The 17508-nt window shown below is 39.9% G+C and overlaps 1 protein-coding gene across 1 annotated transcript in view; it reads left to right on the top strand.

The window, feature by feature from the left end:
- The window catches only part of LIMCH1 (LIM and calponin homology domains 1), a 182002-nt gene that overhangs the window by 66159 nt on the left and 98335 nt on the right, over window positions 1–17508 (top strand). Inside the window, exons 2-3 of the mRNA XM_040594728.1 lie at window positions 284–354; window positions 13464–13533. Of these exons, the coding sequence (XP_040450662.1) occupies window positions 284–354; window positions 13464–13533 (141 nt within the window). The remainder of the gene's footprint in view (window positions 1–283; window positions 355–13463; window positions 13534–17508) is intronic.

Here is a 17508-nt window from a genome sequence, read left to right on the forward strand (position 1 = left end):
TGTCATTTTTGTTCTTTACTTCTAGACGACAGCTGTGTTATAACCTGTAATGGCACTGGCCAGAGCAAATACTTTATTCTGTGTGTTAAATAGTTCAATGAAATGAGCTATGAGGGAGGAGGAGACTGGTTGATGAACATGACTTAGTCCTTTGGCAAGGCCTGTAAAGCTCAGATGTTTCCTATGCAGCAGATGCTTTAACTGAATGTTATGAATTGCTCTTGTAAAGCACATTTTCTAATAGATGTCACTCTTTCCCCCCCCCCCCCCTACTCTTTTGCAGCAAGTGACAGGCAGAAGTTTTGGTGAGAAAGATTTTCGTTCTGGATTAGAAAATGGCATTCTTCTGTGTGAGTAAGTAACACAGTTTTGAGCATTGAATACAATCTTGACTAAAGCTGAAATGCACTTTAGCTAGTATGTCAAATTGTTGGTTTCCTTTTGCGAGTTTTGACATTGTGCACACTGGTGTTTCACTACAGCATCGTTTCAGTGCCAAAGCTATTGTTATGGTGAGGATTGAAATGTGGCTTAAAGAAAACAGGTTTTGCAAAGTGTTTCCCTCACTCCACCCCAGCTCCTTAGTTGAGCTATGTAAAGTAAAAATGATGTTTGCTTTTTGGTTTCCTTTTATTTAAAGATGTTAACCACAGATTGGCAAATGGTGTTCCACACCTGCCTACAGGCGTCTCTGCTACAGTGAGGTGTTTTGGACCAACTCCAGGTCTGAGCACTGTCAAGAGTTAGCCATCTGAATACCATCAATACTCAGCTGCTTTTATAGTTTCTGGAAAGGTTAGGCATCTTCTAAATTTTGCCTAAAGGTGCATTTGAATGATGTGTTTTGTAATTTTTGGAGAAGAGATGCAAGTTAGCTTTTGCATGTTTCTCTCTGTGGTTTTAATAGCTAGTTTTCAGGCAAGTCTTCCAAAAGCATATTGTGGGTTTAGATGCCAAAGCTGGTGACTTTTAAGAGCAATTTGGAAGTGTGCCCATTTGCCCATAGTTCTTTGAAAATCCCATGCAGGTTGTCAGGAGTTTGGGAGAATCCACTGATCTGAATCATCTGTATAGACTGAATTCTTTCCCTAGGTGTGCAGGGTTGTTGCTGAAGTTGATAAAAGTTGTCTTTGCACACCAGAAGGACAAAGCTTATGCAGAACTGAATGCATATTGAAATTTATACATGAGGTCTTCTGAGATGTTGAGCTTGACCATTGCAGCTATTGGTTAAGTTTTATGCTGTGGAAGGTACTGGAAGTTGGAAGCTTTTTCAGCAGCAGAGTTGAGCTAATATCCTGTAACTCAGCTCTAGGTAGCTTACGACAGCTTTGAAACCTGCTTGTGTGAATACTGTTGTATATCTCACTGGTGTCATTAATCAGGCAGCTTGAACTTTAGCTGTTAAAGGGGGAAAAATATAAAGGAAATGATATGATCTAGTTTGATTGCAGTTTCATGTCTTTGCTGAGGAGTGGCTTTGGGAGGAGGGAAGTAGTTGTTATTGTTGATCAGAAGTTGTGTAACTCGGAAGGAGTGTGTAGTTTACCTCTTTGTATTTAAGGGTTGCCTCTTGCACAGGATCTCTCTCCTCTGTGTGTTCAAGGGAAGTGCTGTATGCTGAATTGCTTCAGAGTGCTCTTTAAATGTTATTTAAAACAATTAATTAAAAAAACGTTTAATTGTGTTGCATGAAAAGTAAGGGATGTGTATCTCAAGATTAGATTGTAATCTTATCTGCAAGTAAGCAGAGGTAGTCTTATTTAAATGCTGTAAATTGTTAAGATGGAAAGCTTAACTAACTGATGTTTTATTAATGAAACAAATAAGTATGTATTTCTTAGGAGGCTGTGAGCTCCAGTAATAAGCAGGTCAAGGAACAACACTTGGTTATGCTACTAAATTTTTCTGTGATGTTGGGAAAATTGCTTGTCCTCGTTTACCACCTGGGGATCAGTGCAAAAACTGAAGGGATCAGTCTCCTTAACCTTAAATCTGAGAGGCTTTGATATTTGCATTGCATCCCGCTCCTGCCAGCTCCGGTTAGTAGGTAGAACTCTATTAGGGTACAGAGCATTAACCAGAGAGCCACCAATTTTGCCTTCAAGTTTGGCTTTCTGATGATGAACAAATTATGACGCCAACAATAAAAGTGTGCTCCTCACTGTTTCCTAGTCCACTGTAAAATAAAGAACCCGACAGAAATTTGGGATGTAACACTGAGAACTCTTAAGGTATCTTCAAGAAGTACAGGCTTTGGCAATGTAGCACCAGTAGTTAATTTTTTACCTGTTGCTCAGTGAAGAAATGCTAGTAAAGCTGCCACAGGCAATATTGTCTTTCTAGACTGGACTTCTCTGGTTCATTAGAGACCTACTTGGGTACTTCATGAACAAAATCTAGCGCTATTCAAGCTTTCTCTTAACCTCCTTCCAATGTGCTGTGCTTTCATTGCAGCTGACATCAACAAGTAGATGAAAACCTGATCTCAAAGTCTCTAAGCTTCAGAGGACAAGAAAGAAATTATAGCTATCTTATGTTTCCAAAGATAGAAGAATTCATTGCTTTTGGTCTGGTTTATCCAATTTGTTGAAATTTTAGGGAAAAGCCTTACCTGTTGTATTTTGTGATAAGGACTGAAAGTGTGCTTGCGTTCTGAGGGATCGGAGCAGCAAGAGGACTGGAAACTGATGTCAGGAGAGAGGACACAGCCAGTGTACTTTGAATGTCTCAAACATGTCTTAAGCTACCTTCTGACTTTGCAGGTGTTTTGCAGAAGTGAGGCGGGATAGCCACCACCCCAGAGTCCATTCCCTAAACAGTCAGACTAGCCATGTGCAAAATAGCACAGGAGGAGTCTGTCTATGTCTAGAGCAGGACTGTCGGAGCCTTATGCACAGTAATGCCAGGCCTCCCTCCAGTTGATCCCGATGTCTATGGCCTACATAGCCCACAAACTCAGACAGGCCTCTCTACACTGCTTATAAATGATTCATTCACATCTAGCAATTACCTGCATATTTTAATATATGAAAACTAATACAACTGTGTGATGCCAAAATCTTGGACTCTTGGGATGTACGTGTTACGGACCACCAGCCTAACTAGCGGAGCAGCCCTACATGTGTGTGTGAGCCACAGGCACCCACAAGCCTTGTGTACCTGCCTCTCTGGTAGTGTTTACGCTGTGGCTGGTATCTTGATCTGGCCTCATTATGACACTTACATAGCTTGATGCACTCAGGAGCTTAGGAGCGTATTTAAACAACGCAGAATGCCATAAAGCGGCAAGCTGACAGATGAGAGTAACACAAGCCCTTCCTTCTTTCTGGATATTTGAAAACTCACTTCTGCAGTTGCCCTGATAATGCCAGCTCTAATTGTTCACCCAGCTGTGCTGAGAAGCCAGTGACTATGACTTCGTTTGAAATGAGTTCATGGCTTCTTAACATAGCTGTTTGAGAGCAATGCAGATGGTGATTTCAGCAAGGGACATCTTAGCTAGGCAGAGGCAATGCTTGCTCTGTTCTTGCTTTGTGTATTAAATTCTCATATGCAAAGACTGAGGAGTTCCCTGGCTACACTTCTGCATGGGTGGGCAAATATGCCCTCCTGGGGGCATGGTGGAAAGCTATATGAGGCAGGAATACAACACCAGTAGCAGGAAATAGCACTAGAGATCCCCAGTTTCCACTCCAGCACGTTTGGTGTTTTTTCTTGTTACATAGCTTTAACATTCACGTTTGACCCAGATATCGTAAGAAGCTAGAGGATTAGTCAGGAATGAATTAGATCTGGTTGTTGCAATGCGTAGGTGTTCCTATTCTACAGATTCAGGCATCTGAATGAAGGTTGATTGCAAAAGAAAAAGTAAATGCTGTCTCCATCCACCTCCCCCACTGATTTGGGTAGTTCTGTTGCGTTTCTGAAACAGCAGATAAGGAAGTTGAAGTTGATTTTATTTCTAACCATGCAACAACTGCTATTAATAAGTTGAAAAATTACTACATGAAAACAAAAATGCATGCATCTTCCTGCAACCCTGCCCAGTTGTTGCTGCTCTGGTATTTTTGCAAGTGTGTTTTTAAGGTGAGCAGTTCCTTTCTGGTCTCCTTGCTGTCCACCTCCCCTTGCCCAGCTCTTACTGTGGGATTCCTTCTTTCACATTGGGCATTCAGCAGTTAGAGACGTCTTTGTGGGGATGTGACACCTGGAAAATGCAAGTTAGTTAGTTGCTTTGATATGACTATCTAAGGGCGTTACATGTCCAATATATCTGTAAGCATTTCTGACATGCAATGGGGATCATATTTTCTCTCAAGTTTTCTCTGGAACCAACCAGTACTAGGAGTCCAGCCACCCTGAAAGTTTGTATTAGTTGTAATGAGATTCTAATGTCAGGAATAGGACCAAACCATAAAGAAGAGTAACGACAACCATTGGGACATAGAACCTGGGCAAAGGACCTTAAACAACAAACTCAAACCAAATCCAAATTTAGATATCCGCAGAAATTATTTGGCTTTGTGGTGGAGTTCAACAGCATCATTATTTTGTGTAATAGTTTGGGTTCTGTATGTAGAACAGTTTGGCTCCATGTCTGTTTTACATATGTAAATGCAGGCATAATAAATCTTTGATTTTTCTCAACCATTGAAGTTCTAACAACTATACCTTGAGTCATGGCATAAATATATACAAGAGGAATAACCATATGTGGTGGAAGATAGATGTCACTCGTGTGTGAATTCTGGATACCAACTTATGAGCATTTTCCCAAACTCTTCTTTGTTTCTTAGAGACACTTACTTTGTATATTAGCATATGGTGTTATGTAGCTTAGTAAGATGTACAGAAACTATACTTATTATATGAGACCAGGATTCTTTGATTGTAACTTTTTTGTTATTGTTTTGAAAGAGCAGATGTGAAGGTATTTTATTGCTTTTAAGTAATTTTGTTAAAATTGGGTATGTACAGTCAATTAAGGAAAAGTTTTATACTTTTTACCATGTAGGACAATATCTAGGAAAGGCGGTTCCCTTTAGCTGTGCATATTAGGAATGTATGATCTCAAAAAGTACAAGAAAGTTTTCAGGTTTTACTTTTAAATAAAAAAAAAAAGTGAGAAGGTAGTCATGCACATAGATTACTGAAATCGTATTTAAAGAAAAAGTGAAGTGTGGCTATAAATCTCAGTGAGCTGAAAGTGATTGTGATCAAGAAATACTTAATGAAATTTGTCATTTACTCTGTTAGGAGAATAATTTTCTTCTGTAAATAAGAAATCTTCTTAGCTTGTGTCCTTCATGCCACTGGTGATGAAAGAGCTGCTTTTTCTGAGAGAGCTGAGTTTCTTTGCGCTTGCATTATGGTTCTAGTGCATCTGACCAAGCTTTGGGCAGACATGAATGCTGTTTTCAGCTAGAGCTGGCTATGTGCCAGATCAGTGCAAGTGTAATGCTATGGAATAGTAGAACTTTGTCTTCCGAGTGAGTGGGACCATTAGGTATAGAAAACGGCCTTCACTGTATATATGGTGTTTCAGTTTTGGCTGTTTAAAAGTCAAGTTCTTCTTGCAAGTTAATGCCACTTATGGAGACCTGGTAGGGGAAAACAAATAACTGCGTCATCTGTGTAGATTGTAGGATTTTGCAGATACATTACGCTACTTGTCTGTCAGTGGCATAGGCTTGGCATCTGTTCAGCACCTGGCTGTGTAGTGTACAGTGCAGAGACTTTTTGTCTTGCCAGATACCTCACTGGAGAAGTTAGTGGGTGCCCAGCTCCTACACTTTATTAAGCTTTTGTTCAAATTTTCTGTTCCTGGAAACTAACAAGGTATTTGAGTTTCATAGGCATACTTGGAAGTTTTGAATGTGACCCGTGCCTTGAGGTAAGAAGGGATTGGTATTCTGCAGTTTTCAGGCTCTGTGTTGTAAAGCCAAAACATTATCAGCATCATGGATTTGGCATGTCTCCAATTTAGAGAGACGGGCCCTGAGGCTCATTAAGCATTAAGATTTAGGTTCATGTGAGGACACTTGAAATAGTTTTATATGAATCCAGAGTTTTTAATCTTGTAAGTTTTATTGCCATGTAATAATGAAGAGCTATTTATTAGTACAGTTTAGGTGAGGGGTCAAAGGTAACGTAAACCATAATGCTCAGCTGTGTGCATGAAAAGAGGAGAATAGCCATTGAGGGGCATGCTTGAGTACAGCCAGAATGGCCTGTCTTTGTATTGTTGTTAAAAAAAATATGCATCTCAGCAGACTAAGTAGTTTTTTTCAGTGGAGCTTTGTAATTGACAGGGCAGGAGACTGTGGAACACTGACCCATTCAAATGGAGCGTTCCTCACATGCAAAGCAAGGTAATCCTGTGAGAGGCTTCAGCTTTCCAAGAGGGTATGTTTAAGAAATTATATTGGACATGTACTTCAGGCGATTATCCTTGGCCGTTGCTGCTCAGTGTAAAACTTAAGTGTGAATTGTAAATCTATAGGTGCATGGGACCCTCTTCATGTCAGTTGTTGTGGTGGTAGGTTTTGTATAAATAGCCTGTGAAGCTATTTATACAGAACCTTCCCTGTTGCCTTTCTTGAGCTGTTCTGCAAGGCCTCTATCTTGTTAATATTTTTAGTCTTTGGCATAGCTAGGCCCATGCTGTCCTGTGTTTGGCATACTTGTTTTCCCAGTGCTACATATTTACTTGGTTCCTGATTAACCTTTTACTTATCAGACTGGACTGTGAGCCCTTTATAGGCCACAGTCAGTTCTTTCCTGCTTGTTAAAACAGCACCTTGTTCATCTGATCCTACATAAATAATATTGGGCATCGTTAGCAATCACTCAAGAATGTTTTCCCAAAAATATTTTTGTGACCTCAAGAACATCTCTGTATTTTGAAACTTCTTTGCCACTTCCTTTGCAACAAAATATTTTGACTTTTCAATGTGATTTGTTCATCTTTAAGACTGTTAGTGGATTTTTTTCTCTCTTTTCCAACTATTTGGGGCCATTTTGGACCTGCTGCTAGAGCATGAGTTTGAAATATGTGGATACTGAAGCTGTCTGGCCTAATAATTATCAAGTGCTGAAAGGCTGCTTGTTAGGATGTAAATCTGTAAAACTTAAGTTAAGAACAGAAATGTCTCCGTGAAGGTTTACTGTGGATAGAATTTCCTGAACTCTAAAATATGAAATTCCTTTTTATTTTAAAATCAGGTCCTTAGTCAGCTCTTCTTTTTAGGAATATGATCTGTTATTTGAGCAAAGAACTCTGTTGGATACCTGTCCCTCCAGACTGGATTGATCTGTGAACATATATCGCTTCAACCTTTCTTTTTTTCAGTTTCTGAAGCTTATTCTCTGAAAGTGCTTCTCTTCCTGTTTCTCTTAGAAACAACTTCTTGTTTCTTTTTGGAGGCTGGGTTTTGGCAGCCATCCTCTGAATATTTTCTTAACTGACGCTTTCTTGCAAGAATTTCATGGGCAGTTGTCTTGGTGCTTTTCATTAGATCTTTTATCAGCTGTTGCCTGAAACGCCTTCTCTTCCTGGCAGAAGTTTTTCAAATTCTTAACTGGTGATAAACAACCCCAGGAGGGTCTAGTAGGTTAGTGGCTAGTACTGATTTCAGCCTGTCTGTCCTGCTGTGGAGATACCTTATCTCCCGGAATGCCAAGCCTTGGGGACAGCACCAAATAGAGCAATTGATTCTTCCCATACCTATCAGAGCTGGTTTTTATCGGGGGAAGGAAATGACCTAGCTTCTCCCTGAGTGAGGATGGAGTAGCTTTCCACTTCCATCATGCCCTGTTTCCATAAGGTAAGGCAGCTCTAAGGTTTTTGCTTCTGTGTAGTGTCTTCATTTAAGAGCTAACTATAGAAGAGTCCAAGCCAGCACCTGGCACAGGGGAAAGGGAGGATGGGTGTGTGGATGTTGTACTGAAAAGGGCAGGAGGACTTTGAGAAGTGAAGAACAGAGAATTGTCATGACTCAGGTGGGCAGAAATCCCAGCTGAGAGCCTGACGGGTCTGGAGAACAGGTCAGGTGTGTGCATAGACTCAAGTTTTGTGGTTGCCGCCTAAGGAGGCTTGGGTTTACCCTGTTTTGGGTTATTGTCTTTTGGGTGTTTGGTGGGATTGTTGGGGGTTGTTGCCTTCATCATATTTTGTTTGAATTCTTTCAAGAACTATTTTATCTGTAAGTCTCGTTGCCATGTCTTTGCTCCTTTTACAGTTAAAAAGTTCCTTGAGATTTCATTATCATCTTCCCTCTGGTCATGTCTCAGAAACACTGGTCATATCAGGTACCAGAAAGCTTCAACAGAAGGATTATTAGTCTTTATTTTTCTGTTCTTTCTTTTTTCCTCCCCATATCATTTAACTTCCTGCATAAAGAGCTGTTAATAGTCCAGAATGATTTCTGTGAGAAACAAGTTGGCTGAAAGTTAGTTTTAAAAAATCCTCCCTCAACTTGCTTTGCCAGTAATCTCCAAAATGTCTGCTGGTCACCAAACCCCAGTTAGCAAAAAGGTCATGCTTGGGAAATGTACCTACATTCTCCTTTTGAAAACAGTACAGAAGGACATTGTTTTGTGGTTTGTTTCAACCACTATTCCCTCACTGCATAGTATCAGACCTTAAATTATCAGTATCTTACTGGGAGGGGAAGGAAAAAGGAGAAAATAATGGAAGATTTAAAATCATCCTGTTTTGTTATCTCTCATGACTGCTTAGTTGGACTCGTCCCATTGACATCTGTTTTCCTAGATGCAGGAGTATGATAAATAGTAGCAATATCTTAAAAAACCCCACCAAAAAATCCAAACAACCAACCCCAACAAAATCAACCTTCTATTCCAACAGATAGTTCCACTCTCTGACCATTTTACAGTCGCTTACCAACCTTGGCATAGCAGAACGTGATACACATTGGTAGCAAGGTTTTGCTTTTTTCTTTAGAAGATGCACATCCATTTGAGGATTTTCTATGTTTGAAGAACACAGCTGTACAAAAACCTGAACTAAATTTGTGCTTGGGAAAATCTGGGCTTGCAACTCGTGGTAGTCTGGGGCAAGACTGGAGACTGACATTTACATTAGGAGTGAGCTGTGTGTCTGCCCTTGATGCCATCACAAGGATGAATCTATTTGAGCCCTGATGATTTTTAGTGCACAAGAAAAAGGACTGCTTCCTAGGAGGAAGGAGTTAGTATCAGACAGGGTCAGTAGGAGCTGGGAGGTACTCGGAGGCGAGTCATGAATCAAGGTCTCGGTACAACTCAGGACCTGTAGGGCTTCAACCCTCTGTCTGAACCTGCCACTAGTGACCTTAGTGTCTTCCTTAGGCTGTTCAGTATTGCTAAACTGGCCAGACAGATCAGATGTCTGAGGCAGAGGATCTTCATGTGCCATCAGCTAGGTGTGTTTTTTCAGCAAGTGCCTTCAAGTGTCTTCCTGCTGCAAGAATGGCTGATGGAAGTAACTTGTCTAACATGATCTGGGGATAGGGCCTTAAATGTACATTGTAGCAAGGGTTATGTTCATTGCCTGCCCTCTGTGACTTGGTATGAAGGTGATAGGCTTAACTTCTGTAATGGAAATAAATGTTGTGAAAATAAAGCACTGTGTGCATGTTTCAGCTGATGTAGAAGCTGATGGGTTCTACATTGTTCCCATAACACTTGTCCTGCCGCTGTGTTTTCCATACCTTTCTCAGGGATTGCTACAATACAAATATACTTCTAAAGATTTAATTTAATGTCCTAGAAAGATCCATTCAGCAGGTTTTCAGATGCTTTTTTAGTTTACCAAATTTATGATTCCAAAAGAATATGAAGTTGTCTTTTTTTGGGGGGTGGGAGGGGATGGGGTGGAGGGGAGGACTAATGTGATGCCATACAAAATTTTCAGAGATAACCGTGAGGTTGGACAACAAATGCTGGAAATGCTCACCTGTCCATAGATGCCTACAATGCAGGTGCCTAGGCTTGCTGTGCAGCTATGTGCAGAAAAATAGCTGTTTCTGCTTTTGGCCATGTTGAGGACTCCCTGATGTCTGACTTCTCTGCTGTCTGCAGTGCAGTAGGCAGGACAGTGCTGTGCCATGTACTAGTTGCCAGTGTTTCTGAATGGTAACTGGTGGGGGTTTTATACAAATTTTTTTTTTGGAGTGGCACAGAAAAATAACAAATATTTATTAACAGGTCAACACACACTATTATGGTCAGCTTTAGGGCTGGGAGAATGACAAAGCCCAGAGCTATAGCTGCAGTGGGGCTGCAAATGGGGCCACCGTAATGGGGCTGGAGGAAGGTTTAGACTGCAGATGTTTTCTCCTCTGTGAAACTGGTCACTGGGGTCTTACCTGGGTGTCTTTGCCTCAGAAACAGACAAGGGTTAGGATTAGGGTTAGTGTTAGGATTAGTTTTGGAGGAGGGACAAAGGCTAGAGAGCTGCCGATCCTGTGGGTTTGCCAGAGGAATGTGTGTGCTGCAAGAGGCTCAGGGCAGCCAAGTCCTTTGGTTAGGGTCAGCAGGTCAAGAAAGCGTAGGACTGCATTTGTAGGGGGCTGCTGGTGGAAGGTGTGAGTTAGCGTTTTCTCCCCTGCAGACTCTTCTCCCTGTGCCAGGTCCCCAGTGCAAAATGGCCAGGGTTTTTATTTGCCCCAAATAACAACAGTAACCTACTGGAGCTGATAAAAACTTTGTATGTCACGGCAGATGCTCTATATGAGTCTCAGCCAGCACAGAAAGTGTGGTTTGAGAGTACTGACCTATGTAGGCAGAGGTGTATTCAGTGTCTTCTGTGTATTCAGCAGGGACAGATAGTAACTGTGTGAGTGAAGGCGACCATTGAGAGACTGCATAAACAGTACAGCTTTTCAGCCAGGTTGGTGGCAGAGCAAGCTTAAGCCACTCAATATTTTGGCATCTGGACTGTTGCTCTAGATGAGGCAATAATTCAGAAGCAGCCAGTCTGCTTTGGAAGAAATCTCCCTTTGGCACATTCTGCAGTGAGCAATTCCTGGGGGTTTTGGTGCCAGACTGTTTAGAGATGTTTCCAACAGGAGGTAAACATTTTAATAATAGAGACCTTTCTTCCTCAGGCTTTTCCATCTTGTTCCATCCCGTTTCCTCCCTCTTCAGACTCCAAACGGTGATCTAAAATGTTGTTTATTCCCTGCTCCTTTCCTTCCTCGCATTTTATCCTTCTCCCATATTTCACAGGAAAGCCTGTACAAGCCATTTGGAAGATTTATATAGAATGGGCTTTGGCATTTGAGGTTTCCATTAAGACCTCTTTATTTTACTTTCTATTGCTGTTTATGGCTCTTGATCTGCACCTGCAATATTGGTTATGGTGCCTGATGTGTTCACATTTGAGTAGTAAAGAAAGTGGGATGCTTCAGCTAATCTGTCTTTTTTTTTTTCCTTCCTGAGACAGAATAGGCAGATTGATGATTGAAATCACAGTGGAGCTACGGTATTTGGGAAGAAGCGCTCTGACAAAAAAAAAATTAAATCTTAAATTGCCTGTTGCAGAGCTAAATAGAAAGTAATAGTTTTATAATGTTGCTGCTGTGCAAGGCTAAAAGATTGGTTAGTGCCTTTTTGGGAAAAATGAAGTAATGTTTGATTTCCATCTGTGAAATAAAATTATGGTTATAGGAAGGGAGATGCATGGTTTGTTTCTTGCTATTCTGTGCATCTAGAGGGAAAGAGTCGAGTACTTGTGTATAAAAGTATATTCTTTCATCATTTGCTTTTAGGACATAATGGTGTTAGATTCTACCTTAAGTAGGCAGCAGGAATAGTACAGCAGTTTGTATGAGCTTGGGTTACAGAGTTTTTAACTGTAAGAAGATCAAGAAAATACCCCCAACTCCCAAAAATGTCACTCACATTGGGTTTGCTGCCACTCCTGATTATGGTGGTGGTGGAGATGTGGGGACTCCCAGGTGTGTAATAACACAAATACAATTTAGGACATGTCAGGCAGAAGCTTTATTAACCATGATCATAGAGAACATTCAGAACGGCATCTCCCCCTATGTTCCTCTGTTCTCTTCAAATGATTGCAGAGACCCAGCCTATGTACTATTTCAGGGGGAAAAAGTGAGAAAAAAACAATCATTTCAATGTTAACGAAGCCAGGTGTCCACCGCTGGGAGGGATGGGCTCCTTAATGAGCTTGCTGTGACTGCCACAGTCCTAAGAAGGAATCAAACAGTAAATAACACGTGACACTATGGAGAGGTGGCTCTTGGTGGAGCCTGTAGGAGTGGCACACCCCATGTTATCTTAGCTCAGAAGTAGGGAGTTGGAAACAATCACAGACTGTTAGCTTTTGGCTGGAAGGAATATTCTTTCAGTTAGGATAAATGTCTTAGCTAGACCTCTTAAATATTAATAATAATTTTACCACCACAATAAGCTGCCAGAAGTGACAGTTCTTGAATGGAGACAGTGTCAGCACAAAGCGAGATTTCTCTTTTCCATAGTGGCTGTTCTCGTTTTTTTGAGAGTTTTAAACAATCACAGACATATTTGTTTGTCTTCAAAGATCTTGAATTTGAAGCGAGTGTCTTGACCTGATGATTTTTGTCTCAATGGATGGGATTGGTTGAATTTGCCTTTGAATAATAGGCATAAGTATTTTCTCTTGGGGGAAGGGTGGTAAAGAAACAGGGTTTTGTTGCAACAGGATTTTATAATTAAAATTCCCCACTTTTAGAGGCTTGGTCATTTTTTTGGAACATTCTAACAATAAGCAATGTCAGCACTTCTCATAGCTTGTTCATGGGTGGTGGGGAACTTTGTCTGGGGGGGTTGCTAGTCTTTGGACACCAAACAGTGTTCAACTGTGGTATCACTGGCCTAATGATGTTTTCATGACAAGGTGGGTTTTTTTGGACTCCCTTTTTATTTGTTTTCTCACATGTATGTTTTATGGGGACCTCAGTTCTCCACAACATATGCAAGGATGGAATTTAATTTGGAGTACATATGCAAAAGAATAAACAGGCCACCTGTCAAGTGTATGTCCTTTCTTATTTTCCTGCAGTGCAGAAACTGCCGGACTGTTCTTCCCAAGCTATTGTGATACCCTGATACCTTCAGGGTTTCTGTTCTCAGGCCCTTCCAGGCATGACCTGGAGGCAATGGAGGCAGACTGATGTGACAAAATTCACCCAGAGCCTGTCGAGACTGATGTGATCTAGATCAATTTAGGATATAAAATAAATATTGTTGAAGTACGGTGATGTGGGTATTTTTCCTCCTGTCTTTCTTCATTTCAGTGGTGGAACTTTGGGTACATGCATGTGTTTTCAGGAGGGGAGAAAGAGAGGACTCTACCTTTCCGGCCATACTGAAATCCTTGTGTGCTGGGGACAAGTGTTTAGTGATTTGGATTTTGTGACTTACCACTCATAACCACTCCTTTCTCCTAACAGGTTGCTGAATGCAATAAAGCCGGGCTTGGTAAAAAAGATCAATAGACTACCGACCCCCATTGCAGGTTTGGTGAGTACATCAAATGGAGAAAAATCTTTCACTGCTGCTTTTTGCTCCTTGATTTTATGACTCCGTGATTCAGTTAGCAATTATTTTTGTAATTTGAACTCTTCTAACCTACTAAACTCAGACAGTCCCTCTGAAATCTGAGCTGTCTGTATAGTCACCTTAAGACTTTCCAGCCTTTTTTTCAGAAGTGGGCAGTATTCAAGAGGCAGAGTATATTTTTGGAGGAAGAATTATCTTCTTGGTTATACATCATCTTCCAGTTGTAGCGCTAGCTTTAGAAAGACTGGAACGTATGCGTTAAAGTCATCACCACAAAAATTATTTTATAAAGAAAGAAAACTGTACTTGTATATTTTGTCTCATATTCTCTTTCCCCAAAATACCACAGTCTGCAGATAACATTCATTGTGGGATTATCTAGGGAACTGTTTCATGTTGACTTTAAGGGCAGAGTAAAAGTATACCATAATCTGTTATAAGCAAGGAAGACCACAGAGGATGTGCTGACAGCCCATGGGCTCTCAGGAGCACCAGGTGCTCAGGAGGTCACCTCAAGGGGTGGCACAGTCCTGTGCCTGCTGTTGGGGAAGAAGGTGGGAGTATGAATGGGTTGTTGGGTCTAACAGGATTAGCAACGTAGGAATATGGCTGTATTGATTTTACCTTGAGATGCGGCTGGGCATAAAAGGCCCCTGAGCCTGTGGAAGGTGGCCATCCGATATACTTATATATGCGGTTCCTTTCTGTTCTGGTACTACTCACATTGCTGTTTAGTTATGCAAATTTCAGAACATATTAGTTGTTGATAGCTGAGGTTAATGTTACTTTATATAAACTGCATTTGAAAGTTCCAGTGTATTAGAAACCATCTTACATTCATTTTTCAGTTGGTTCTATAATGTTATTACGTAGCCTTTGAGGCTGGGTCCTTCAGTCTGTAGATTGACAGGCATATTTCTGCATAAGTACTGCATAGTTTTAGGATTTGATTTGTGATCCCCATCACCCTTTCTCTAAAGTTTCCTTGTATGCCTTTTGCTTCTAAAACCAATCTAGTTTTATTCCTACCCAGTTCTATTTGAACAAAATATTTGAAATAAACAGCTGCAAAAGATACCGGTAGTGCAGTTTTCTTTTCCTTGGCTTCCTTTCAGGAAAGACTCAATTTTTGTTATGACTGTTTTAAGAGGATAATATTGAATTACATTGGGTTTTTTCTTATTCATATGTAAAATCCCAAAGGTAAGGTGGTTGTAGTAGTAGCAACATAGAAAAAGTCATTATGTGTGTGCATTTTTCTCATTCCTTGAGATAAATCTCTCTAGATGTATATCTTCAAAGCATTACCAAAAGAGCCATTTTCAGGCTATTAATGATACAGCAGACCTTTTTTTTTGTGTTGGAAAGTGACTTTTTTTACCTCTGTACCTGTGTCTTCTACTTACCTTTAGTAATAACTTCTCTAAATATTTTTCCTAATAAGTAATTAGGTTATTAAAAAAGTTCACTGGTGCTTCTAGCTTCTTGAACTTTACCAGTGGGTTTTCTTATCTACTGTTCCGTGAGTAAATTGCTCCAAACAAGGCAAGCCATCTAGATGTCCCCTTGGGTTTCAAAGGTGTCTAGTTCCATACCTGCTGAATTTTGTTGACATTTTTACTTACAGTGGTAAGTGGCTTTTTTAAGGATTCTATGTGGATTTAAATGATCAGATGTTCTAGTCTGTTATGTGTATTTATGATGTATTAAAGTACAGACATCAGGAGTATGTTTGGGCACAGGGTGTATCTTTTTCTCTTTTTTTACCTGTACCATGTCTGTGTGTCTGGAAAAAAATAAAACTGACAGTATAGTCCAGAAGCAGTTATACCTCATAGCTAGTTGACCACGTATGGGAGGCATTCCTTTATATTTTGCATTTTTTTCTTTATTATCTTAGCTTTGGTTCATGTGACATAGTATATAGTTACTTTCTTTTCAGTTATTTCACCTCAGTGAGTGTGATTTCCTCCAGTACACATAGAAATACTGTGAAAACTTCAGTACCTTTTCTGCATGAGATAGCAGATACATGAGATACATGCTTTTGAACTCCTAGATACTGCTTCTGCCTAAAAAGTGTAACTTAATCATTCTAACGGAATTAATTAATTAATTTCTTCCCAATAGTTGACAGAATAAGTATTTAGTTCACTAGTAGAGACAACAGGTAGGTTTTCTTTCTTACAGAGTTGGAGCTAAAACTTACGATTAATTGTGGAGTACTCAAAGTGCCTTTTGTTTCATCTTTAACCTCCAGAGACACAAACAGGCATATATTATGTAGCTCTACAAAATGTCTACTGGAGTCTGATTCTCCAGATTATAGTCTATTTTTCTCCTTTGTTATTGTAAGGACAAATGAAGAAATATGCTTTACTGAAAGAGAGTAACAGTAAACTTGAAGCCTGTATCAGAGATATGCTGAGATGTTCATCTGGGACATCTGTTTATCAGGTGTAAAATTTTGCCTATATTTCATGTTTGAGTGACTTCTCATAACACTGCTGTGAAGTATTATGTATAACTGGTCTACTGTTACCAGACTGAATGCTTGAAACTTCTGGCATTTAAAGCTAGATGAATCTGCAGTTACTCTGAAATTCTTACCAGTGACTTCCTCATGTGGTTTAAGAGGGAATGGTTTATTTGCAGACCTTTTGTATACCAATGATGTAAGCAAAATTTATGGGTTATAGTGTTGTAGTGTTAAAGTAAGGACATGAGGATCTGCACACCACCATACTAAGCACAGGCCATATAAATACACAAAGATGATCTTTGTCTAGTTGCAGGTCTAAGTCAGGATGTGGATTGTATGCAGCATTGCCTATAGAATTACATATGTTCAGCTTGGCAGGCTTGTTTGTAATTTGCTTTGATCTCCAGAAGTGCTGACTGTTTCTGTTATCACAGCAGAAATGATACATTGCTTTAACGAAGTAAAACGTAGGACCAATGGTTTGGTATTCAGACTTAGATTTGATGAAATGCTTTCTTATTACTGTTCAGTATTCATTAATCCAGAAAGCTAATGCTCCCACCAAAAAGCAAATTCACAAAAGGTCCAAAGAACAAATTAAACCTAGCTAGGAATAACAGGCTTTGCTGAAAGAGCCTTGTTACCAGAAGAAATTTCCTCATGTGAGAAATTGATACTGAATTTCTTGGTTTTAAGATTGTCAGCTTTCCAGAGGCATCATTTCGTGTATTTAATTGTGCAAGACTGGAAAACTGTTTTGGCTGAGGTATTAATTAAAAGACCATCTGAAGCTGCAGAAGTCTTGCAAAGATGGATTATTAGAGTACAGTGAATATAATTAATGTATAAGTGATTTTTACAAAACCAGCATTTTTTTCACAGAGTTGCTGTTGGCTTGTTTCATTTTGTATGACATTCACAGTGAGCAGAACTCATTTCTAAGGTTTCTACTAATTGCAGTTTTGTACAACTATGCTTTATTATGTATTTTATTCTACAGAAATAAATTTTTTCCAGCATCATTGTAGATAAGCTTTGCTCTATAATGTTAACCACTGTGTGTTGACTATCTTTTTGCCTTAAACAATTTCTAGTTTTTACTTCCTCTCCATGAATAATGTCACCCGGTGAGAAAAGAAAAGGTTTCTGCCTTATCTTTTGTTTGACGGGGTTTAGGAGAGTTTATAGCATTACTTCAGTTCCTTGAACAATCCCCACAGGAGCTCAGACACTTACTTCAGAGGCTGTGTGAAAGAATCTCACATATAATAGTAGGAAGTAGTCAAGACAAAGTTGGAGGTCTGAACTTTAGCTTGGATCTTGGCTCATGTTTCAGCACTACTGAATAAAAATCTGTTTACTGTGGCATCCAGTTTTCAGTTTGTGTACGGTCCTCAAATTTGTGACATTTGAATGATTTAGCAATGGAAAAAAAATAGCTCTGCAAAAGTCAC

This window comes from Falco naumanni, chromosome 1, assembly GCF_017639655.2.
Source record: "Falco naumanni isolate bFalNau1 chromosome 1, bFalNau1.pat, whole genome shotgun sequence".
Classification (NCBI taxonomy): Eukaryota; Metazoa; Chordata; class Aves; order Falconiformes; family Falconidae; genus Falco; species Falco naumanni.